Source organism: Falco biarmicus, chromosome 4 (genome assembly GCF_023638135.1).
Source record: "Falco biarmicus isolate bFalBia1 chromosome 4, bFalBia1.pri, whole genome shotgun sequence".
NCBI classification, from domain to species: Eukaryota; Metazoa; Chordata; class Aves; order Falconiformes; family Falconidae; genus Falco; species Falco biarmicus.
This window is the reverse complement of record NC_079291.1, coordinates 78,596,311-78,622,029: the sequence shown is the minus strand read 5'-3', so window position 1 is coordinate 78,622,029 and position 25,719 is coordinate 78,596,311. Positions and strand designations below refer to the sequence as shown.

At 37.2% G+C, this 25,719-nt stretch overlaps 1 protein-coding gene across 2 annotated transcripts in view; it reads left to right on the top strand.

Annotated features, from left to right (window-relative positions):
• SMG1 (SMG1 nonsense mediated mRNA decay associated PI3K related kinase) overlaps positions 1-25,719 on the top strand; it is a 67,370-nt gene that overhangs the window by 39,104 nt on the left and 2,547 nt on the right. For both annotated transcript variants that reach the window (XM_056334969.1, XM_056334968.1), the window contains 35 exons: positions 297-406; positions 787-934; positions 1,321-1,480; positions 2,166-2,286; positions 2,948-3,196; positions 3,493-3,777; positions 4,779-4,923; positions 5,202-5,340; positions 5,630-5,860; positions 5,956-6,133; positions 6,934-7,095; positions 7,387-7,604; positions 7,805-7,959; positions 8,887-9,109; positions 10,071-10,317; positions 10,910-11,139; positions 11,709-11,957; positions 12,348-12,486; positions 12,569-12,678; positions 13,292-13,510; positions 13,948-14,138; positions 14,747-14,919; positions 15,301-15,580; positions 16,317-16,589; positions 16,720-16,954; positions 18,439-18,665; positions 19,875-20,025; positions 20,113-20,302; positions 20,537-21,006; positions 22,018-22,155; positions 23,020-23,172; positions 23,508-23,687; positions 23,903-24,130; positions 24,595-24,806; positions 25,006-25,112. In XM_056334969.1, coding sequence (XP_056190944.1) covers positions 297-406; positions 787-934; positions 1,321-1,480; positions 2,166-2,286; positions 2,948-3,196; positions 3,493-3,777; positions 4,779-4,923; positions 5,202-5,340; positions 5,630-5,860; positions 5,956-6,133; positions 6,934-7,095; positions 7,387-7,604; positions 7,805-7,959; positions 8,887-9,109; positions 10,071-10,317; positions 10,910-11,139; positions 11,709-11,957; positions 12,348-12,486; positions 12,569-12,678; positions 13,292-13,510; positions 13,948-14,138; positions 14,747-14,919; positions 15,301-15,580; positions 16,317-16,589; positions 16,720-16,954; positions 18,439-18,665; positions 19,875-20,025; positions 20,113-20,302; positions 20,537-21,006; positions 22,018-22,155; positions 23,020-23,172; positions 23,508-23,687; positions 23,903-24,130; positions 24,595-24,806; positions 25,006-25,112 — 6,926 coding nt within the window. The remainder of the gene's footprint in view (positions 1-296; positions 407-786; positions 935-1,320; positions 1,481-2,165; positions 2,287-2,947; positions 3,197-3,492; positions 3,778-4,778; positions 4,924-5,201; positions 5,341-5,629; positions 5,861-5,955; positions 6,134-6,933; positions 7,096-7,386; positions 7,605-7,804; positions 7,960-8,886; positions 9,110-10,070; positions 10,318-10,909; positions 11,140-11,708; positions 11,958-12,347; positions 12,487-12,568; positions 12,679-13,291; positions 13,511-13,947; positions 14,139-14,746; positions 14,920-15,300; positions 15,581-16,316; positions 16,590-16,719; positions 16,955-18,438; positions 18,666-19,874; positions 20,026-20,112; positions 20,303-20,536; positions 21,007-22,017; positions 22,156-23,019; positions 23,173-23,507; positions 23,688-23,902; positions 24,131-24,594; positions 24,807-25,005; positions 25,113-25,719) is intronic.

Below are 25,719 nucleotides of genomic sequence, written 5' to 3'. Positions count from 1 at the left end.
TTTTTCTTCCTGGCTGTGGTGGTAGAGTATTATATATAGTGTGATGATAAAAGCTTCACAGCCGGGGAGGTGTGGGTTTTTTTCCTTTCACTTTGATACTGAATTTGCCCAGTTGGTGCAGTACTATTGTCTCTTACTGATCTATGTGAAAGTTGGTATTTTTGCTTAGGATTAATCATTAGTGCTCTGTAGGATTTTGAGTTAGGCTTGAGTCTTTCTTTTTGGCTATATAAGACACTTATCAACTGCAATGAAGTAAGAAATGTGAAAATAAAACTATAAACATTGAATTGCAGATCTCTGAGCAGCTTTGAGTCTGGACAACTTACTGAATGCACTGAACAACTAGAATTATTACCAGGAGAAAATATCAACCTACTTGCAGGGGGATCCAAAGAAAAAATAGGTATACACACCTAAGTTAACATTACTTCAAATACAAAAGTAAATATTTCTTCATGTGTCTGTCTCTATAAATGAGAGACTGACCTTCTGAATGCAGTTTGCTGTGTTCAGTGGACTGACCGTGATGTTTATGAATCGAGCTTCAAAATGATTGACAGTGGTCATTGTAACTGTTGATACAGGTGTATTTTCTGGAGTTAATGTGTTTGTTTATAAGTAATTTATCATCAATTTCTAATATGAATGCATATATATATTAAATATATATATTAAAGAAGTTTTTTTTCCCCAAACTTCCTTGCTTTCAAAAATGCATTCTCAGTGACGCTTGATAAAAATTTGGCAATTCTAGTTGGTTTCAATTGTTTAATCTCCATGTAGACATGAAGAAGCTCCTCCCTAATATGCTAAGTCCTGATCCAAGAGAACTTCAAAAAGCCGTTGAAGTACAGCTTTTGAGAAGTTCAGTATGTCTGGCAACAGCTGTAAACCACATAGAACAGGAGCAAAAGTGGCAGTCAATATCAGAGTAAGTTGAAATGTGCTTTGAATGAAAGAATGTAATATACTGTGAAAAGCTGTTCTATTTGTTAAACGTAAGTTTGTGAAAAGCCTACTCTGCTTTGTACTTCAGCATCTGTGGTAGTTTGCTACCAGTTTTAGGTGTTGTGAGTTATAAGCTTACTGAAGAAAAACAAGACTGTTTAACTTGGAGATTATGTAGTTCTTTAAGTTGATAAGTACTGCTGCTTGTTGATTTAATTAAAGTATCATAGTGGCACTTGTGTGTGATATTGCAAGATCTTCTCCTCTCTTTGAAGATGTTGAATTTGCTTTTTCTTCAGTAATTTTGAGACCACTGTTTATTCTTAAAGTCTAGCTGAAAAAAATGGCTGTTCTGATTCTTCATTTCAGAAATGTTATTAAGTACTTAAAGCAAACATCACGAATCGCTATTGGCCCTTTAAGACTTTCCACACTCACCGTGTCTCAGTCTTTACCAGTATTGAGCACTCTTCAGTTGTATTGTTCTTCTGCTTTGGAAAATACTGTATCCAACAGGCTGACATCAGAGGTAGGTCTGTGTTTAAAACCTAAATAGGAGTAATGTCTTTTTCCAGGTCAGGTCATGAAGTTTTGCATATAGAACTTATATTAATCTTTTTAAGCGTTCTTAATCATACTATAAAAAGACCTGTTAGTTTTCTAGCTAAAGACACATAGTTTTCTAATGTGCCTTGACGCAGGTTTTTTTTAAATATACTTCAATTTGACTTCTTTTTATAGTTATACTATCTCCTTCAGTTACACTTGTAGTATTTTTAAAGTTTTGTTGGTTGTTGCTTTTTAGAGAAGTGTTGCTGTTTCATCTCTAAATACTTTGTAGCACTTATTCCTACAACACGTGTAATTTACTTTAAAAGTAACTTTAAAATATTTATCAAAAAACAATCACTTCAGCAATTAAAAACTCCATGTCAAACTTCAAACAGTATGAATGATCTAGTTCTAATTTCTAATCATGTTGTCCAGAAAACAGATCTACTTGATTTTAAGCTATTCTTAGAGTTGTCCTCTCAAAATCAAGCATGTCTTTCTAGAGTTGAATAAAATAGTTGCACTTTATTAGTTAACGATAGAGCGGCTACTAATACAAATAAGAAAGCTCTGCACAAAAATGCTCATTGGTTTTAATAAATAAAAATACATTTTGGTAAAGATGTGTCATGACAACTGTGCAATTTCTATGCCTCTTTCAGGACTGTCTTATACCTCTCTTCAATGATGCTTTGAGGTCATGCAAACAACATGATGTAAGGCCATGGATGCATGCACTGAGGTACACAGTGTACCAGAATCAACTGATGGAAAAACTTAAAGGTATAAAAGCTCTTACTTTAGTGTTATGAAAAGTAAACTTAAATCTGCTGAAAGCAGCAGTTGTGTCTTTTTCTATTATTTTAGGTGGATTACTTTTAAAAAGCCAAGTTCTGGTTATTTGCATGACTTGTTTATAACTGGGAGTCTCAATTACTACTGTAATGTAGACTGTTAAAAAGAACAAAAATTATTCCGAAATGCTTAGCAATTCTACACTTACTCCTCTGGTTACACTTTTACTTGCTCATCTCTTCATACTTTAAATACTTTCACTTCCGAACACTTCAGCACTATCAATAATGGGTCTTTAAAACCAGTCAGAAGGCATTTAAATATACAGTATGATAAAAGGCAATGGGAGAAAAATTGTATCGGGGACAAGTAGATTTCTTAGTTAAGAAGACTGCTTATTGTTAAAAAAATACATTTTTGCCCAACAGATAATCTGTGGAAATACTTTTTTTGTTTTGGATGAGGTATATTAACGTTCTAGGCAGAAGTCATCCAAATTCGTGAAGGTGTTAGGAAGTATAAAAGGCCTGAGCAATTTTTTACTGATGGCTATATATGGAATAGATTGGACAGAAACTATGTATATAATGTAGGTGCAATTATTGTTTGTTTAATATTTTTGTTTACAATGTCTTGGTTTCTTCTGCAGAACCAACAGTCCCAATTAAAAGCCATCTAATGGAGCTGGGCTTAACAGCAGCAAAATTTGCACGGAAGAGAGGAAATATTGCTCTAGCTACACGACTGCTTGCCCAGTGCAGTGAAGTTCAGCTAGGAAAAACCACCACTGCACAAGACTTAGTCCAGCACTTCAAAAAATTGTCTGCACCAGGTCAGATAGATGAAAAATGGGGTCCTGAACTTGATATTGAGAAAACAAAATTGTTATACACAGCAGGTGAGTATTTGCTAATGACACTGTAGATATTTGAGCTTCTTGTCCTTATAACCATGCTAATTCCCCTGACCTTGAAGAAATTGTAGAACAGTATCATTAGGAACTAATTTCATCCTATTAACTGTTGTCTCAGTCTGAAAGTGTTCTCACAAGTCTTTTGTTACTTGTAATTTTTAACGTCAAAAGAGAATTTTCTCTGTAAAAATACATTGTTACCAGCCGTATCTGAATATGCTGAATTTCAGAAGTGTTTTGACTAAACACTTAACTGAAAATACGCTTTTCATGATATGCAGGTCAGTCAACACATGCCATGGAAATGCTGAGTTCTTGTGCCATATCCTTTTGCAAATCTGCCAAAGCTGAATATGCAGTTGCTAAATCTATTCTCACGCTGGCTAAATGGATTCAAGCAGAATGGAAAGAAATTTCAGGACAGTTGAAACAAGTATATAGAGCTCGACAGCAGCAGAATCACACTGGTCTGTCTACCCTGTCTAAAAACATATGTAATTTGATTGATCTCCCAGCTGTTAATACGCTAGAAGAGGAATATCCTAGGATTGAAAGTGAATCTACAGGTAGATTTGTTCTCACTCATGCTTTGTTAAATTATTTACTAATGATTCCACTGAGGGATAGCATCATTTACACTGATAAACACTAAGTGCTCCATCACTCATGTATTTGTTTTCCTAATACATGTATAAACACTGTGTGCTTTGTGCAATAGGTAGCTATACACAGTTAAAAACCCCAAACACCTTAAGATTGTTGTCTCATATTTCTTTCACATTTTTCTGATTCAAGTGATGGTGGCTGGAGAAGAAACTGGAATGCATTTATTTTATGTTGAGGAGGCTATTAATTTTTGTTATGTTGTTGTCTGCTTTCGGCTCCTGTGTTTGCTAAAGTTTGAATGAAATCTTTCAGATTAAGTGTCATCAGGATTTATTTTTTTAAGGCCTTGATAATTGTGAAAAGCTGTTACCTTTAGATTAAAGATAACAAGAAAACCTATACTTAATTTGAACACTTCTGTTGCCCCAAAATGTACCCTAAATTCCTAGTTTTCAGCAGACTTTTCTTCAAATGTCAAGATAAAGTTATTTCTTTGCTTAGACATGGATTTCATAAATAACTTAATTCCTGTCTTGCAGGGTCAGAATTATTTTAACATCTGTTAATGGATGTTGAGTGGTAGGTGCTTTGACTTGACAGTGAAGAAAATATATATATATATACACAAATAAACACACTGCCCTAGGTACTTCATAAAAGTCTGTTCCTGCATTATCTTGCTGTTTTGGAGACCATGAGTTTCTTGCCTCAGTTCCATTCTTTCTGTGAAGGAGAAAGCAATTGTAGGGTATAGGCAGTGGTCGTTAGCAAATGAAAAACTGGTCTTTGTTTTGCAGTCTGTGTCAGAACTGAAAAGTAATTTCCTTTTTGAAAATTTTCCTCTTGGGTACTAACTTGACTGAAAAAAATACTACATACTTTACAGTGTTATTCTCTATGCTAAAGAAATTAGACGTAGACTTTGCATCATAACATGTATTGCTCTTTTCTCCCATCACAGTAAATATTGGAGTTGGAGAACCTGACTTCATCTTGGGACAGCTGTATCACTTGTCTTCGGTACAGGCACCTGAAGTAGCCAAGTCTTGGGCAGCCCTGGCTAGCTGGGCTTATAGATGGGGACGGAAAGTAGTCGATAATGCTAGGTAAATTCATCCTAATGTTTAAACTTAAATGGCACAGTTAGTTTTCTTAAGATAAACCCTAGCTTTGTGTTTGGTTACTGTTCTTTGGGGTCTGAAGTTGCATGTGATCAGAGAACTGAATGTTCTCTTGATTATTGCCCTCTTTAAAAAGAAGTTTAATTCTGAGATAAGGATGAAGATTTCTTCCTTCGATAAATTTTATATGCACAGTCTTAATGGGTTCAGTAGCTCTGTGAGTACTAATATATTGGGGATCAGTAATTCATTAATTGTTACAGTCAGGGAGAAGGTGTTCGTCTTCTGCCCCGGGAAAAATCTGAGGTTCAGAACTTGCTTCCAGACAACATTGCAGAAGAAGATAAAGAGAAAATCTATGGGATTCTTGGGCAAGCAGTGTGTCGTCCAGCTGGGATTCAAGTAAGTGTAAATTTGCTTGTTTAAAAAATGTTTAACTTCAGTGTGAATGTTATTTTTCCTCTACTTGTGATTCTTGACTCTTGTAAATGTTTTCAAGTTTAAAATTCAGACAAGAGTCCTCTTAAGAAACAATCTCCTAGCTAAGTGGTAACACATCTGTGGACTACGGTAATATGATCAAGTATGTGCAGTTGCATCAGTTGCCTAGACAAAAACTGGATTAGGAACTAATATTGCTTGTAGAAATGGTTGGAGGACTTAAATCTGTTTTCTCTTTATTTGCATTTAGGATGAAGATATGACTCTACAAATCACTGAAAATGAAGACAATGAAGAAGATGATATGGTGGATGTTATATGGCGTCAGTTATTAACAAGTTGTCCCTGGCTTTCAGATCTTGATGAAAACGCAACAGAAGGGTTAATTAAAGTTTGGAGGAAAGTTGTAGACAGAATCTTCAGTCTCTATAAACTCTCCTGCAGTGCATACTTTACTTTCCTCAAACTCAATGCTGGTCAGGTTAGTGTTTGTGCTGATGAGGAAATTCAGTCAGAGACTTTTCTATGTGATATGAACTGTATACTTAGCTTAGAGGAGTATTTCTTTCTTTCAAGGTTCCACTTGATGAAGATGATCCCAGGCTGCACTTAAGAAATACTTCTGAGCAAAGCACTGATGATGTTATTGTGATGGCAACTCTAAGACTGTTACGATTGCTTGTGAAACATGCTGGAGAGCTTAGACAGTATCTGGAGCATGGGCTAGAAACTACACCTACTGCTCCTTGGAGAGGTAAATATATGTTATCTAGTTATTAAAATGAATTTTGATGCATTTTCTCTAAACACAGGCAGAAAGGTATCATTGTCCTTTCATAGCATTTTTATTTAAGCATGATGGAAAGAGGGCCTGGCTTTTACTAAATAATTTCATTGAAGGCATTTGTCTACCATGTATTCTGATCTTAAAATAGATAGGTGGCATAGATTCTGTTTCCCTCCCTCCTGTGCCTTAAGGCATTGAAAGGGGAAAGGAGATGTAGTTTGTCAAATATTACATTATATTACCACCTTAAAAAAAACCACAAGCAACTAGTATTTTCTTAGCTATGGTTTGAAATGCAGTTCAGAGAAGGATGTGTGGGTATAGCCAGGTATCTCAAATAGTTGTTTGTCACTACACTACTGGTCCAGGTTGCTCAGGGACTTCCCCATAAAAGGTTATTGAGTTAAAGCGTGGAAGGCAGCAGGAGAGGAGGCCAGCTATTGTAAAACTCTACTTTCTCTTGAAACATCCAGTTATGCTAACTTCAAGAGCTACTAATGTGAGTCCCCTTATTTTTGAAAAATTATGTGACAGATAAGTGTGCAAAACTCAATTCCTAGTGCTTGACTAAAGGATTCTGTATTTGAATAGTAGAAGAAAATAAGCTACTGTGTGGACTGTGCAAAGCAGTTATTTAAAAGAAGTTTTTATTGGGAAACTAGACGTTTATGTTCCCTCAATGAAAAACCAGCCTGCTTTTAAAAATAAAATAAAAATATTCATCACTTGAAATTGAGTCAGCACATCTTCTTTTCCTGTTTATAAAGGTATTATACCTCAGCTTTTCTCCCGCCTGAATCACCCAGAAGTGTATGTTCGTCAGAGTATTTGCAACTTACTGTGTCGAGTGGCTCAAGATTCTCCTCATCTCATACTATATCCTGCAATAGTGGGTACCATTTCACTTAGCAGTGAATCCCAGACTTCAGGTATGGAGGGAAAAATAAATGTTCAAATACACTAAAGCTAATATATCTTTATATACTCCGTAAGATGATAGGGGTGTGTTTTTTCAGTAACTGATAGTTTTTCTTAAGACTACTTTTTTATGGGACCTCACTGATACCTTTAATTTGATTTAGTTTTTTCAATTTTATCATTGTATATTTTGCTAGTGCTTAATGTAATATGGGGACCTGATGCTAAATGAAGTATTGAATGATGTATCTTTTAAGGCCAGAACAGTGTAGATAATATTTTAAAATCTGCTTTTATTTTAGGAAACAAGCTGCCTTCTGCCATCCCTACTTTGCTAGGTAATATTCAAGGAGAAGAGCTGTTGGGTGGTGAGTGTGATGGAGGGAGCCCCCCAGCTTCTCAAGAAAGTAGTAAGGATGACACAAAAGTTGGATTAAATGAAGATCAAGCAATGATGCAAGATTGTTACAGCAAAATTGTGGAGAAACTCTCTGCTGCAAATCCAACAATGGTATTGCAGGTAAATAATGCAAATATATACGACTTGTGCTTTTATTTGAACCACAAAAAAATATAATTCATGTATCTTGTGGGTAGACCTACTGAAAGTTTGGTGCATCTTTGCTGTTAGGCTGTCATCTTTTTTCAAGTTCATCTACAACAATAAGTCTTAATACTAGTACTCTTAAAAATAAGTGAATCCTAATTTATTTTACACAGGTTCAGATGTTAGTGGCTGAGCTGCGCAGAGTTACAGTTCTTTGGGATGAACTTTGGTTGGGAGTTTTACTGCAGCAGCACATGTATGTCCTCAGAAGGATTCAGCAACTGGAAGATGAAGTCAAGAGGGTCCAAAACAACAACACTTTACGAAAGTATGTCTCTGAATAATTCAAGTGATAATCCTAACAAATGTTTGTTCTTGGGGAAGCATATAGTCAAGCAGTGGTGTTGCTCCTGAATTCATGTTATTCTAGCTGCTGCTTTGTAAGGCAGTGACCTTATTTCAAGAATATTTTGATGCTACAGCTAGTATGCTAATTGAATGAGAAAGAACAAGTCTGCTTGTGAATCCATGTTCTGTACCAATAATGTGTTAGAACCCAGTGCATGTGAAGTTGTGGATTATGAGATCTTATAGTTTTCCAAGTTCTGTCTTACAAGTCATCTAAAACGAGGACAAGGATGTTGAAACGTGTAATCTTTTTGGAGTTTACTGTAAATACAGGTATTGGGAGTAAACAGATCTTCTTAAACTGCTTTTGGTTTTCAGTGTTCAGTAAGTCTGTCTTTGTCTTCCTTTGAATGAGTTTGTGGAAGAGGAAGGCCATTCACTGGGCACTTGGCTAAGCTTAGGAATGCCTCTTGAACTCTATAGTTGGTGCTGACATGGGATGGGAGAACAGCTTGATGTGAATATTTCTCTTTCCCTTCATTATAGTGTGTACATCCTCAGGAAGTAGTAGTGAAGAACTTTTTATTAAAGGAAATCAGTTGCTTGGAGTGGTTTGAGCTCTGAGCTTCTCCTCAGGGTTTCCAGTGGTGAAGAATCCGGTTCAGATGTTTCAGTTTTAAAAAATGGGGTGGGGAAAAGTGTCATTCATAGGAACATGCATTCAATGTGGAATGAAATACACTTCCTTTTAATACTGTAATTCTTGAAGACCTCATTTTAGAGATGTAATAATTTTTATGCATTCTTAGATGTCTCATTTGCAGTCTTATTTTAATGCTTTGCCTATGAAATAACTTGGTTTTATGGAGTTAAGAGAAAATTTTGGTGTCTTTTTTTTGTTTAATAGAGAGGAGAAAATAGCAATCATGCGTGAAAAGCATACAGCTCTAATGAAGCCCATTGTATTTGCTTTGGAACACGTACGGAGCATCACTGCAGCTCCTGCAGAAACTCCTCATGAGAAATGGTTTCAGGATAACTATGGAGATGCAATTGAAAACGCGCTAGAGAAACTTAAGAATCCTTTGAACCCTGCTAAACCTGGAAGCAGCTGGCTGCCATTTAAAGAGGTATTATATTCACAGACTAAGAGTACAGTGTGGAGATTCTTGGTACCCTTGCTACACCATGTGCTTGACCCTCAGTGGTTTCTTGCCATATCAAAATTGCAGCCTGAAAGTTAGTCTTCTCTGCAATCACAGGCATGCTAGACACTAAAGCACAGTAATTTTTGCCTCTGTAACAAGTCTTCCTTTGTGCATTACTGCATTTCTACCCAATGAATTTATTTGAATTTTTCCAAATCTTGCATCTTCTGCTGTCTGGGATGCTGTCAGTTTTTTAGGGGCAGAGGGCTTTATTTTTTTAAATACTGTCTTTCTGAAACTCCATGCTGTTTGAATTTAGTGAATTTAAAATTTAACAAGTTGGTACTCTGGTTATCTAAGCATAGTCCTTGGGCTGTGCAGCAACAGTCAAATGATCAACCTTTCCCAAAGATATTTTATTTTCAGTTATGTGGTCTTGTCTTAGTTTTTAATGGGTCTGAGGAGAAACAATATCTAGAACCAACCTGGTGATTTTTAAAAGTCTTGCTAGACAGAACCGAGGTTTTTCATATAAATACTTTTTGTTTTTAGTTCCCCTACTGCTTTGCAGAACAAGCAAGCATGCAGATACATAAAGAGGAGGTGGCTGAATGCTGCTGCCTTTGACCACAGCTCCAATATTTGTAAATGCAGGAGCAAACTTCTTGATGAGTTTGATTTGTTTATGACTTTGGCAGTTATTGCCAGGCAGGGTATATTTGCTGCATAAAGGGTGTTTTTCAGGTTTTGATCGTCTTCATCCTAGGCTGTAAATGGATTAGTAGGGTGGCAAGGGTGAAAAGCATTTTAAGAAAAATCTCCATGCTTTCTGGAAAATGACCGTCATTAAGTCTGTTTCGGTGGTAGTTTTTATTTGTTTTTTTTAATGCTAGCTGTTAAGATGAACTTCAACCTAAAACACAACTATGTTTTTGTGGAATAGGTTATGCTTAGTTTGCAGCAAAGAGCACAGAAGCGGGCTAGTTACCTTTTACGACTTGAAGAAATCAGTCCTTGGTTGGCTGCCATGATGAACACTGAAATAGCACTTCCTGGAGAAGTATCTACCAGAGACACAGTCACAATTCACAGCGTGGGCAGCACCATCACAATCCTGCCTACGAAAACCAAACCTAAAAAGCTGCTTTTCCTGGGTTCAGATGGAAAGAACTATCCCTACCTGTTCAAAGGTAAGAAATTGACATTTTCTCATACAAGTTAATGTCTCTTTATAAATTAGACTATATTGAAGTTGGAAAGATGCATGGTTGTGATTTTTATCTGCCTGCATGACATGGAGAAAGAGTTGCTTAGAGCATCTGCTCCCTTTCATCCCCACCTCCCACTTCACCATACATTTTCAAGGAATTTGGCCTTGTGAAGCTAAGTCGGGGTGTTTCGGACCCCTTCTTTATAAGAATTGCTTTAGGAACAGTTTTCTGCTTGCATACTGTTAGGATTAGCTGGATGCATTTTTTCCAGAAGGTTAAGGTAGCACCTAGAAGCAAACTTTAGAGACTTCATGCCTTCCCGGCAAGGCCTATTCGTTATGCTGTGTGTACTGCTTACACCAAGAGCTGTCATAAACTGGTGATTCTAGTAGGTAAGTGCTATGTAAACATTTAGGTTTAGGCTGAACAACTCATCCTAATCTGCATAATTTATTAAACTATTAATGGTCTGAAATTAAGTAGGATTTCAAAAAATTACATGTTTTGTGCTGCAAGAGAAGAATTTTTTTTATCTAGAAACTGAATTTTAAACAAAATAAATTGATTCCAGGTTTGGAAGACTTGCATCTTGATGAAAGAATCATGCAATTCTTATCAATTGTGAACACAATGTTTGCTACTATTAACCGTCAAGAGACACCAAGGTTCCACGCGAGGCACTACTCTGTGACACCTCTAGGAACAAGATCAGGCTTGATCCAGTGGGTGGATGGAGCTACACCTTTGTTTGGTCTCTACAAGCGGTGGCAACAACGAGAAGCTGCTTTACAAGCACAAAAGGTAACATATGTTTGATGCCAGCTAGAACAAATCAGAAGGGAAACACTTATTCAGATTTGCTTTGCAATTCTAAATAATGTAGTCTTAAAAGGATTGTGTTTTGTTTGTAATAATGCAAAATGGTTCTGTTTCATATCTCTTGGGATTTTACCAGATGGTGATGAAACCATGTAAGTATTTGTGTGTGTGTGTATATATATATATCAGTATGTAACATAAATATACTGTTCTGGCACAAGAATTCAAGGAGAACTGCTTTTGAACAAACAGTTAACCTCAATTAAAATTATTTTAGTTCTAAATCTCATTCTCTCATTCTCATTTAAATATAGTTTTCACTTATATTTTTGAAATTACCTTGATAAGAGTAGAGTTAGGCCAAAACAATGTGTTTTCAGTTTATTCAGACTTTTTTTAACTACCAAATTTTGAAAGACTTCTCTACTGAGGATGACTTTCACAGCTCAGAAGAGTTGATTTCGTATTTCATTCTCACCAAAACTGAATTTGGGACACTTTTCTGTGGTAATGAGTTGCGATATGTAAACTGCCATTTTTACCTTTCCTAGGCTCAGGACTCGTACCAGACTCCTCAGAATCCTGGAATAGTGCCTAGACCCAGTGAACTTTACTACAGTAAAATTGGACCTGCTTTAAAGGCAGTTGGGCTTAGTCTTGATGTGTCACGTCGTGACTGGCCCTTGAATGTCATGAGGGCTGTTCTAGAAGAACTGATGGAAGCAACTCCCCCAAATCTCCTAGCTAAGGAGCTCTGGTCATCATGTACTACACCGGATGAATGGTGGAGAGTTACGCAGGTGAGTTACAACAAATATATTTTCCCTTTGAAACTCTTGTGTTTTTAATGGGATGAGGGGCAACAAATGCCTGGGATGTGTTCAAGCAATGATACTCGTGAGTTAGGTGAGGTAGCACTGCTGAAGTTTCATATAATGGGAAAGGTTGGCAATTGTACCATCTGGAATGAAAAATGGGTGTACACCTGATAGTTCTACATTATTATACTAGAATTATCAGCCTAAGACATGAAAACTCTTGTAAAATATAATCAGACAACAAATAGAAGACAGCTTGGAATAAGTTGGTTTTGATTTGTCTTACACTTAAAATGTTTTAAGATGGTAGTCAGTCCAATGTGTTGGCAGAGGATTCCCACAAATAATTTTTTCCTGAAACTCTCTTTAAAGTCGTATGCAAGATCCACTGCAGTTATGTCCATGGTTGGCTACATCATTGGTCTTGGAGACAGACATCTGGATAATGTTCTTATAGATATGACTACAGGAGAAGTTGTCCACATAGATTATAATGTTTGCTTTGAAAAAGGTAATTTAAAAAATGCTATATGTTATTCAAATGAAAGGTTTCCCTTCTTGGTGATTAAAAGAAACAAATTTTTATCTTGAAGGAAAAAGCCTTAGGGTACCAGAGAAGGTTCCGTTCCGGATGACGCACAATATTGAGACAGCACTTGGAGTGACAGGAGTGGAAGGGGTTTTCAGGCTTTCTTGTGAACAGGTAAGTTGGGGAACTTGCAGAAAACTGAGGGCTATCACTTGCCAAATGCTGTCTTAGAACTTTTTTTATTAAACTTCTGCTGTTGATTTATAAAGTCTTTTCTGCTGTGGTTTTAATTGGACTTACTTTAGATACTTCCTGTAGTGGTATTTAAGAAATCAGAGAATGTCAAATAAATACATATGCAAGTAATGGTACAATTACAGTTCGGGGGGGGGAAGGGGGACTTGTCGTGCTAGATGTAAAATGTTAAGTTTTTCCTGCAGCTTTCTTTGTAAAGTTTTACTTGCCCTCTTTCTTCAGGACTTGTCCTTTATAAACATGACAGATAAGTTTTAAAAAGAAAAATGCTGTGAACAAAAGGGAGTTTTCTTCTCCAAGTGTCTGTTGCTAGAGTATGGAGGTTTTGTGGAAGGCTAGAATGCATTCTTTAGTTTTAGTGATGTTACTACAGTTTTGTCGCATTTGTATACATTGTGGTGGTGTTCTGTAGTTGTAGTGGCTTGGGATAGGTTGTGGACTTCTGTACCTACTCAAGTACAACATTTTGCACTTAAAATTCCACTGCTATAGAAGGATAATGCAAGATCAGAATGTTTAAAATGTGATGCAGGTCCTTCATATTATGCGGCGTGGGAGAGAGACTTTGCTTACATTGCTTGAAGCTTTTGTTTATGATCCTCTGGTGGACTGGACAGCAGGAGGTGAAGCAGGATTTGCTGGAGCTGTCTATGGTGGTGGTGGCCAGCAGGCTGAAAACAAACAAAGCAAAAGAGAAATGGAAAGAGATATTACACGTAGTCTGTTTTCTTCAAGAGTGGCCGAGATAAAGGTGAGTTTTCTACAAAAATTTCTATTTTATAACCAAATGAGGCCCTATGCTTTCACTTAATACATGTGTGTTTTGGCAGTGGTGGAAGAGGTGGTCATTTATTAGAAGTAGTTCACAAATTCTATTGAGCTAAAATGAGTTTGTATTGAGGAAATACAATATGCTTGTATGGAACTTGCAAGTATTTAGTTTTCATTTTCTGTGTGTGTAATTCTAAAACATGTTTTAGTGTTTTGCCTAAATCTGGGCTAGAGGAATAAAAATAGAGGTTTAGTGAGCAATCTAAATGAAGAATGTCTGTTAAGTTTTAGTACTTGTAGCACTGGATGTAGTCCTAGATGAACAACATCGCTGAAGGGTTAAATGCTGCTGTATATTACTTTCTCTTATCTGTTTGAACTAAGTCCAGTTCTATAACATCTGTGTCTTGGTTATAGGTTAACTGGTTTAAGAACAGAGATGAAATGCTTGCTGTGCTGCCAAAATTGGACAGTAGTTTAGAAGAGTATCTGAACCTGCAAGAGCAGTTGACAGATGTAGAAAAGTTGCAAGGAAAACTACTGGAGGAGATAGAATTTCTGGAAGGCGCGGAAGGAGTGGATCATCCCTCCCACACACTTCAGCACAGGTACAGAGGAGCCAGAAATCCTGTCAGGAATCTCACAGTTCAATACCATTTGCGATTTGGTAATGCACTTACAAGTTAAATGTTAGAAATGTATATATGAGAGAGATAAATAGCTGGGTGAAAGCTCTTCTTAAAGTCAGCACGTCGCTGCTTGTACAGAAGAACTACTGAAACTCTTTTCCTACTGAATAATCTTATCTATGTCCTACGCCTCGTACTCTATCGATATAACCTGTGCTAGTCAGTGTTCCACACCTGACTGTCAAGGCAAGAGACAATGTGCTGAATGTGGTGTCCCATCACATTAATCCACATAATACAGCTATTGATAAATAGCAGAAAAATCTTTTCATACAAGTTTCTTTAGCTTTCAAGTTTATTTGAAATTGATCAAGGATTTCAGAATTGCATGAATATGCATATGCATTCATTATTTTGTAGGTAAACAGAATTATTAATACTGTTAAAGTTTTACATAATTGGTGAGAATGTGTTCATTTTCTGGTCGACAAGGTAGTTGTATTTTTCTGTAGGGTTTTGTATTCGATATAGTTAAGTATTCTTTTTCTTGTAATACTTAACTTGATTCTGTGGCTTCAATAATTCAGGTATTCTGAGCACACACAGTTGCAGTCTCAACAAAGAGCTGTCCAGGAAGCAATCCAGGTGAAGCTGAATGAATTTGAGCAGTGGATAACACATTACCAAACTGCATTCACTAATTTGGAGGCAACACAACTTGCAAGTCTTCTTCAAGAAATTAGCACACAAATGGACCTAGGTATAAAATAGTATTTGTGTGGATTTTTAATGGTTTGCAAATAACTAGACTTTAATATGAGGAGGTATTATGAGTATCCTCTGACTTAAAGGCAAGGACCTGTGTATAATAAATGGAAAGAAAGGGGGCTCTTCAAAGGGTGATTTAGAGCACTCAAGGTTTCTGTGCCAAGCTGTATGAAGGAACTTGTCTGTTTTACCCCAGCTGGGCACAAGATTATTCTCTTTCTTTGTGCTCAAAATTCTCAGTATGACTTCTCCATGCCTCCTTTATCATAGAAAAAAAATATTTTTGAAAAGATGTTAATGCTCAGTAGTTGTATGCTGTAAAATATATGCGCTTCAGAGATGCATCATAACTTTTAACCATCTTTCTTATAAGGTCCTCCAAGTTATGTACCAGCAACAGCGTTTCTGCAAAATGCAGGCCAGGCACATCTAATCAGTCAGTGTGAACAACTGGAAGGGGAAGTTGGGGCTCTTCTCCAGCAGAGAAGATCAGTCTTACGTGGTTGTCTTGAACAATTGCACAACTATGCAACAGTAGCTCTTCAGTATCCAAAAGCTGTGTTCCAGAAGCACCGAATAGAGCAGTGGAAAACCTGGATGGAAGAACTCATCTGTAACATGACAATAGAGCGTTGTCAGGATATCTTTAGGAAGTAAGTTGACAGAATAATGGATTGTTTGAAGAACTTAATTTTCAAGCTACCTTAGGGGTTTAGTTTTCTAGTTAAGATTAATACTTTTGCAAGGACCGATTTAATTATAAAGCAAGACAAGATTAAGTTGTAATTCTAGAAATCTGTAGAAAAAGATGAAAAACTGCTTTAAAAATACAGTTCAAGTTTAATCTGGGTACTGCAAAAAGAAAACCAAGTAATGTTGCCATGCAATGAATAAATGAAGAACCATGTTTGTGGCCTTAGGGTAGTGATATTTAGTGGGTTCAGAAACTTCTAGTATTTAAAAATCACTTAGGTCAGCTAAAGATTCTCTTTATTAAAGCAAGATTTTTCAGGCAGGTTTTTTTTGTTGTTGTTGTTCTGAAGTCAGGCCATTTCAGCATTATTACCGCTTGGTTTACAAGATCTAGATTATATCAAGCATTTACAGTGAAACCTATTTTCTTCCTGTTTCTTATTTTCTAATCGTTCTTTGCCTCAAGGGCTACTAATTGTTTTCTGTCCTTGCAAATAGGTATGAAATATGGTGCATTCTAGGATTTTACAAAAGTGTCATTAGGGTAGCCATCGACTGCTGTGGTATTTAGAGCTGATATGGTGTAGGTGGTGTGGGAACTGTTCAAATGCAGTGTGTTTTTCCTCCCACAGAGCAAAATGCAATTTGCTGGTGCTTGAGAAGGGAGAATTTTTTCATTGTACTTCTACTTTACAGGTATGAAATGCAGTATGCTCCTCAGCCACCTCCAAGTATGTGTCAGTTCATAACTGCTACAGAAATGACTCTACAGCGCTATGCAGCAGATATAAATAACAAACTTATCAGGCAGGTGGAGCGTTTGAAACAGGAGGCAGTTACTGTACCTGTTTGTGAAGAGCAGCTGAAAGAAATCGAACGTTGCATAAAAGTGTTCCTTCATGAGAATGGAGAGGAGGGCTCACTGAGCTTAGCAAGTGTTATCATCTCTGCTCTTTGCACGCTGACGAGGTGAGATGCCTCTTGTGAAATTTTTTTGTACGCATTCATGTTTGAGACCACCTAAAAGGAATATTCAAGTAACATGTGGAGAATGCAATGGCAAGCAGGTTGTCTTAAGTAAGTGTCATAATTCATCTAGGCGAAATCTGATGATGGAAGGTGCAGCATCTAGTGCTGGAGAGCAGCTGGTTGATTTGACTTCAAGAGATGGAGCCTGGTTCTTGGAGGAGCTTTGCAGCATGAGTGGGAACGTTACGTGCCTTGTACAGTTGCTGAAGCAGTGTCATCTTGTACCCCAGGACTTAGATATTCCTAACCCAATTGAAGCATCAGAAGCTGTTCACTTAGCGAATGGAGTATATATCTCGCTTCAGGTGATACTTACTTTTATGTTACTATACTTTCCTCAACCCCAACTTTCTAAGGTTTTAGCTAAGCCATTCTTAAAAGCTTCTTCCTCAAACAGCTAAATGGTTCTTTATGGTGCTGCTGAGTTTTGTTGTTGGGTTTGGACCTTAGTTTTGATTGCTGTATTTGGCTGAGCTGAACAGGCATTCACTACTACCGTTTACATTTCACTGGTTGAAAGAAAACATTTTGATCTGTACATGACAAATTGTAAAAACTGCTGTCAAGTAAGTAACTGTGAGAAAGTTAGCATGAGATTTATAGACACACCAGCATCATGTGTTGCTTTCATTCTTCTGTTGCTGGCAGTCCAGAACAACTTCCTAACTGTTTAATCTGTGTTCTTTTCTGTTGTCTGCTCCTGCTAAGCCTTAGTTATTTTCACCTGAAAACAAGTAGTTTGAGACAAATTCTGAAAACGTGTTTTACAGGCCCCTATCTCCAAGATTGCAAAAGGAGAAAAATGCATTTATAATTTTGTGGTTTAGAAATGTTTCTACTTCAAACCACAAAACATTAGCGGAAGCTTGAGTGAAATATGTGCCGAAGGTTTGGGGGGTTTATAAACTGTGGCTGGTGTAAATAGCTTTTTGAGGCTTTTGGTTCTTCAGTATTGTATTTGAAAAATATTTTCCTACCAACCTGTGTAAGTGCATGGAGATTTTAATCACTTAGTTTTGTCGCTCTTCAAAATATTGGTGCTTCAGAAATTTTGCAGAAACGTACGTGCAATTTCATTGCATTGCAGCTGACATCTTTCACCTACACATTGTAGTCCTCGCTGTGTGAGCTCTTAAGTAAGATGTGTAACTCACTGGGCAGTTAAGGTTACGAATCTTTTTGGCGTGTCTTGTCTCATTTTGGAGACAGAGCATGTTGGTTGGTTCTTTCTGTAGCTGCCTTTAGCCCTCTGTTGTATTCTGCTTGGAGAAAATTGCTTTGTGCCACTTAAGGTATTGTGTTTCTTACCTGTATTGATTTCTGTGTCGTGAGTAGGACTGTAGCAAAATAATCATTACCTGGCAAGTTTTAGATTAGTTTCCCTTACCTAGTCTAATCAGTCTAGGAAATCATAAATTCAGTATATAATTTAACTCATTGATAGTTACATAATGGAAAAGAAAAGCTACCAATTTTGATGAAATTGGCTTGTGAAGTGTGATCTCTGTACCACCAATCCTCTGCTGAGGATTGCTGTAAGGTGTTGCTGCTGATGCTGTTGAGGTAGTTGTTGCTACATTGTGCAGATGTCAAACCTTTGGGTTTGTCCAGGATTTAATGTATTCCTGATTTCTTTAATTTTAAAAAAGTAAGATTTGGACCCTTGACTGACCACCGTTATCTTTTAACTGATGTCTACTGCAGGGCAGACTAATACTAAAATGAGAAAAGTTGCACATGATATTTTTTCAGAGGGGAAAATTTCTTACGTTTTCATGATTCCCAACAGGAATTGAACTCAAATTTCCGACAGATCATTTTTCCTGAAGCGCTCAGGTGCTTGATGAAAGGAGAGTATACTTTAGAAAGTATGCTCCATGAATTAGATAATCTTATTGAACAAACAACTGATGGAGTCCCCTTGCAAACACTGGTGGAATCTCTTCAAGCCTACTTACGAAACGCTGCTATGGGACTAGAGGAAGAAATGCATACTCATTACATCGATGTTGCAAGGTAAATCACTTTTAAAAAAAAAAAAAAAATCAGGTATGAGAAAATGAAGACTGAAGAGCACTAGTTTGTCTGAATTTTATTACTTGTTTGACACCCAGGCTTTTCCTCCTGAGAATACCCTGAAGCAGAGTGCAGTGTCTAAACTGCACGTGTTTCCTCTCTGTGCGTTTATCCGCATGCGTACACAGAAATACAGAGCTACAGCAATTTACACTTATATCTGCTTAAAGCTGACTTTTGGTAGTCAACTTTTTCCAAAACGTGTAGATATGATTTTATGTTTGAAGTTCAGGGATGCTAAAAATAGGAACTGGTCCATTGAGTGTGGGAGGAACCTGTGAAAGGGAGAGCTTGTAACCATGGCATTCCTCTCGTCAGGAGGTTTGATGAGCAGCTTTTGCGTGATGAATCGGTGACTTGATTGAAAAAACAACACACAAACAAACAAAACCCAAACCAAGGACAGACCTGTGCGTCTTGGAATGTGGGAAACTACCTTTCTGGGGAAGTGCTTGGTAGACAGCTGAGCCAATTCAAAAGCTTCCTGCTGACTAGAAGTGATCTCGCTGCTTCCCTTGAGCCACTTGTGGTGGCTTCATCAGTGGTACAAGGAAGGCTGCTATACCAGTTAATTTACCTTTTTTTCCCCTTTAGGTTAATTTTCTTCCTAGTTTACCCCTTGGCAAGCCTGCTCAGCCTGTTAGTTGGGCATCAATAGTGATATAAGGGAGGGCGAGGATAAGACCACCCTTTCAGGAGCAGCAAGCTGTTAAACCATCTCAGCCTGAGACCTCATCCTTTGTTTTACCCCATACTCCAGTCAGTCAGTTACATACGTGTATGTTATAAAACTAGTACTTGGCTTTCAAGGAAGGAAAGGTGATACTGACATCACTTTTTGTAACTTTCTTACCATGCTCATAGGAAGTACGATTTGTATCCTCTACCTGTATTATAAGTTAGCCTTGTAGTTGGTCCTTGAATACAATCCTGTCTTTTATGGTATCCTTAGCCGTTCCTACGACACCAGCCTTAGGATTATTGTGGTGAGCAGGGGGTTAGGAAAAGCCTGCAAAAATTTTGTCTTGTTTGGCTACAACTTAATTCCAATCTGCTCTAGCTGGGGGATCAATCGGTTTAAGAAAATCCTATTTATTTCTTGTAGACTAAGCAAAAACATGTAACACTTTTTTTTTTTTTTTTTTAAAGAGTACTTCATGCTCAGTATGGTGAACTGATTCAGCCGAGAAATGGTTCAGTTGATGAAACTCCCAAAATGTCAGCTGGTCAGATGCTTTTGGTAGCCTTTGATGGAATGTTTGCTCAAGTGGAAACTGCATTTGGTTTGTTGATTGAAAAGGTATGGATCTGTTCTTTTCAGAGGACTTCTTGAGTCAGAAATACGAAAGTTTTATAAAAACTGATCTGTTTCCTTTACGTTGCTCAGCTAAACAAGATGGAAATACCTGTTGCTTGGCGTAAGATTGACATAATTAGGGAAGCCCGCAGCACCCAAGTTAACTTCTTTGATGATGACAATAATCGGCAAGTTCTAGAGGAAATCTTCTTTCTGAAGAGACTGCAAACAATTAAAGAATTCTTCAGGCTCTGTGGTACCTTTTCTAAAACATTGTCAGGTAAATAAATGTTACTGAATATTCAGTATTGCTTTGTCCACTTCTCATCCCGTGTCCTTTTTAGAAGGATATAAAATGGTCACTTCTACTGTAACTTACCTTTCATATGTGGCAAGTGTGCAGAAACTAAAAATTACTTCCTGTAATCTTGTTGCATTTATAAGTCAGATAATATTTTTCTAGATGCATCAAATATTTTGTTTATAACAGAAAACTATTTCTTTCCTTTAAAAGGAATCAGTTCCCTTGAAGACCAGAACGCAGTAAATGGACCTGTTCAAATTGTCAACGTGAAAGCTCTTTACAGAAACTCTTGTTTTAGTGAAGACCAAATGGCCAAACCAATCAAGGCTTTTACAGCTGACTTTGTGAGGCAGCTCTTAATTGGCCTTCCAAATCAAGCTTTGGGACTAACTTTATGCAGTTTCATCAGTGCTTTGGGTGTTGATATAATTGCTCAGGTAGAGGCTAAAGACTTTGGGGCAGAAAGCAAGGTTTCTGTGGATGACCTGTGCAAGAAGGCTGTGGAGCACAACATCCAAATTGGCAAGTTCTCACAGTTGGTCATGAACAGGGCAACAGTATTAGCTAGTTCGTATGATACAGCGTGGAAGAAGCATGATCTAGTGCGCAGGCTTGAAACCAGTATTTCGTCTTGCAAGACCAGCCTTCAGAGAGTGCAGCTGCATATTGCCATGTTCCAGGTGAGACCACAACGTGCGTTATTTCTGCCTGCGTTGTCTGTTGGAAGTGAACTTTAGTTACTGTGTCTGAGCAACATGCTGTTGAATGAGCTCTAGAGTATTGTAACAGACTTGATAAAGTGTGTTGCTTTTAAATTATCCTGTAAACGTATAAGGAAAAAAATGTTACAGCTAGCTTCTTTTGAAGACTAGCTGCTTTATGAGATGCCAGTGTGGCAATGTGTAAATTATTTTTCAAGTCAGTACATGTATTTTTTTTCAATCTCCACATAGTCATTTATTAGAAAAATAAATCGTTCACTGGCTCTCTTACTGGCAATGTTGTCCTATTCTCCCCCTTTTTTCAAACAGACTATGACTTTAAGGGAGGAGATTGCTTAAAAGAGAGGGTACGCATTGCTGAGTGTCATCTTGTACCTTCCTTCAAAGTTTTAAGCCATTAACTGTATCCTTGCTCCACTGTTTGCCTTACGGAAAAAATAGAAATTGCGGCAGTATCAATCCTGAAAATGTCCTTCTGAGGCTTTAGATAAATGACATTGTGTCCCTTGAAGTGTGTGCTGGTATCCAGGTGTGTTGTAGTATCATTGATGTTCATTGTGTAGCGATTTGTAGGTGAAGGGTAAAAGCTTTCTCCATGCCAGGTAATAAACTATTTCATAGACTGGTAAGCAAAACAGTCTTGGTTTTAATGCGTCACAAGTGAATTGTTTCTGAATATTGATGGGTTTTCCTTTAGATCAAAGAAATGTGTATAAATCACTTATAGTAAGTTAGTGACTGATTAATGGTATAAATATCCAAGCCAGCAAAACATAGTTTACAACTACTTACATAATTTAACACTCTCTAATGATTTAGAACTTTCAAGTGTGCCAGTATCATCTGGCACCTAGCCCTTTTAAAACACCCTTTCTTGTAAACTGTTACGGACCACTGGAATTGCTGTTTGTGGGCCAAAGTGCTTCGTGCTGAGCAATGCTGAAAATTGTTCCCCTTATTTTCTTAAAGTGGCAGCACGAAGATCTCCTTATCAGTCGCCCACAAGCTATTTCTGTTACTCCTCCGCCTCGTTCTGCAATTTTAGCCAGCATGAAAAAGAAACTTCACACGCTCAGTCAGATTGAAGCTTCAATTGCAACAGTCCAGGTACTGCTGGTTTCGGGAGGTTTGTTCAGCAGCGTATCGGAATGTGATTAGCACAAACTGCAAAATTGTCTGCCACCCCCAGATTGTTCTCTCTCCTGCTACTGAAGTACAAACTTAGTGGTATTTTCATTAATCTCTTTCAGTCTGTCTGATGTGTACTGTTACACTTTTTTAATTTGCTACCTCATACAAAATATTCTCTCAGGAATATCAGTAAATCTGTTTCATGAGTGAAAGTTTGAATATGTGAAAGTACCTTTCCTTCTGAAGGCTGGTCAAGCTCCTGTTCTTTAAGCTTGTCTGACTTAGGTCATCCTTACTGTCATTTCACCAGCTAAGTGTCAGAAGCTTCCGTTGTAGAGCTGAGCAAATCAGCTATTCTGTGTGCTGTGGCTTGGCTTTTTAGGCTTTTGGGTGTCTGTAATATAGAATGTTTAATTGTTTAAAACAAATACTGCTTAGCTTCCTGAGTTTTAATTTCCTTTTAGTTGTGAAGGTACTGTTTGTAATTTTTTGAAGATTATTTGTAAAATAATTTGGTATTCCTATGATTTTACATAATTTTTAGCCTAGAAATGTGATTATTTTTGTGTTTCTTTTTCTGGTAGGTTAAAATCTAGACAGATGGCTTTATTTCCATAACAATCAAATCCAGTTGTGATGTGTGCTGAAAATAAACCTTTAAAACCAGCATAAGCTAACATTTGTCAGTCTTGAATACCACATTCTTTTACATATATGGGTATAAGAATGTCTGCCTGTGTTATATATGTGCACTTTTTTTATGTTAGGCAGTTGGGCTTGAGATTATGTATATCAATAGGTTATTTATATCTGTTTGGGTTTTTTTCTTCCCCAATACAGGAAAAACTAGCAGCACTTGAAGCAAGTATTGAGCAGCGTTTAAAATGGGCAGGAGGCGCTAATCCTGCACTGGCACCCGTCTTGCAAGATTTTGATGCCACTATTGCTGAAAGGAGAAACCTTGTACTGAAAGAAAGTCAGAGAGCGAGTCAGGTACTCTACAGAAGTGCAGTATTACTGACTTGATAAGTGTGTTCACTTTTTATTTCCTGCTTGAGATTTATGTAGAAAACTTTTTTCCTCTTCAGCATCTAAAGAGCAAACAGAAATAACCAAATACTTCTGGGAATTTCACTTCAAAAGCCATATGAATAATCTCTGGGAGAATTGCTGCAGGGGTGGATGGCCCTGAAATGATACCGCTACTTAACAGAGCGGCTTTACTGCTATATTTAAAACTCTGTCTTCCAAGGACATGGAAGAAATGCAATTTGTATAATAGGCAGTTTAATTGGAATAATTTTTCTCACTTTGCTTCGATTTTTCAGGTCACTTTCCTCTGCAGTAATATCATTCATTTTGAAAGTTTACGCACTAGAACAGCAGAAGCCTTAAATCTTGATGCTGCATTATTTGAACTTCTCAAACGCTGTCAACAAATGTGCTCATTTGCGTCACAGTTCAACAGTTCGGTCTCTGAACTGGAGCTTCGCCTGCTTCAGAGAGTGGTAAGTAAAGGTCAAAGCAAAGTATGTAATGTTAGAATCACTGTAATCACGAGCTCTGAATTTTGTCTTTCATTCTGAATTAGTTATGTATACCTTTGGATGGGTTGTGGATTACGGTGTATTCCATCAGCTGCTAAACAATTGGCAGTAGCACCTACACAGTAACTGAGTTTTATGTCTGGATACAGATACAAAAATGTTTCTGTTATTTTTAGGGCACTGGTCTTGAACATCCTATTGGCAGCTCTGAATGGCTTCACTCAGCTCACAAGCAGTTGACCCAGGAAATATCTACACAGAGAACTGTACAAACAGAAAGAGAACAGCAAATAGAAACAGTTTGTGAAACAATTCAGAATCTGGTGGATAGTATTAAAACTGTGCTCACGGGTCATAACAGACAACTTGGAGATGTCAAACATCTACTGAAAGCTATGGCGAAGGTATGCCTAAAACTTCATTAAACTTATTATTCTAACCCATGTCAGTATGGTTTTAAGAAAATTAACACCTGTAAATATGTGCTTAGTAAAGTACCTATGAACAGTGAAATGTGTTTGTGCATATGGAGTTTGAGATACAAAATTAATTTAATCTCTAACAGTTCATAAAGCTTTATTTCTAAAGTTAGGCTCATCAGGCTTTGGTTTTATTAAACCTTTGCTCTCAATTGGCAGTTGAAACATTTTCTTTGTGTTTACAAATTCTCTTGGGTTTTAATTAAAAAATGTTTTAAAACATTTGGTCTTTCTCAAATTGATTTTCTTGAAATGTAACTCCTGAAAATTAATGGTTATTTGTAGTCAAATAACAAACAGAGGGGCTGAAAAGGCTAAGAAATGCTCAACTTCATTCTCTTAGGCAAAATACAGCAAGTAGTTAACCTTTTTGCACATCTTTGTTACAGGATGAAGAAGCGGCTTTGGCAGATGGTGAAGATGTTCCCTATGAGAATAGTGTTAGGCAGTTCTTGGGCGAATATAAATCGTGGCAAGATAATATTCAGACAGTTTTGTTTACATTAGTTCAGGTTATGGGTCAAGCCCGCAGTCAGGAACATGTTGAAATGCTGCAGGAAATAACTCCCACCTTGAAAGAACTAAAAACACAGAGCCAAAGGTAAGAAAGTCACTTGCCTTCAGGTGAAGGCACTTTGCTTATCTGCTTGTATGGAGCAGTGACACAGTACAGGGCACCTGCTTGGTGATAGTCATAGAATGCAGAAATTCTTCTGCAAAATTTCACTTGACTTTCTGTTTTAGTTTTTAATACGTAGAGTAGTTGCATGAATATTTATCAAGTCTATTATGTTTCCTAGTGTCTACAATAATCTGGTGGGTTTTGCATCACCCTTAGTCACGGATACATCAAATGAATGCTCAAGCCCAACGTCAGCTGCTATGTATCAGCCAACCTTTGCTGCAGGTAATGCTTGAAAAAGTACAAACCAAAACATCAGGAATTGATGTTAGAGTGGGGATCATCACTTTTATTAAACTTTGATATACAGACAATCTCTGCAAGATCATAAAAGCCCATAAAATTCAAGTCATTCAGCATACAGTGCTGAATGGCTGCTTGGTCGTAGCCTTTGAACAGACTTAAAGATCTGGATTCACTCCAGGAAGCCCAGAATACATGGAATGCATTGTCACATATATCAACTGAACTGTAATTTCTGTTGAAATTACTACTAAAATTTATAGTGACCTTGAAATTAATCCTGAAACCCTACAAGGGCATTCACATTTGTAAAACTTTCATTACATTACAGTTAAAACCTCAAGGTTTCTTATGAGCATGGATTTCTATTTCAAGGATTATTCTATTGTTAATGTTTGGACTAAGTACAGGCTCCTGATTGCATTTTATAACTACCATACAAAATGATAGAATTAGAGCTTAAGAGAGCCCATAAAAATTTGCCCATAAAAATAAATGTTTTGCAGTGGAACAAAACCTGTTTACAAAGTGAAAGAACTTTAGAAAACTGAAAGATTGAGGAGGGAACAACTGCTGCAGACTTTAAAAT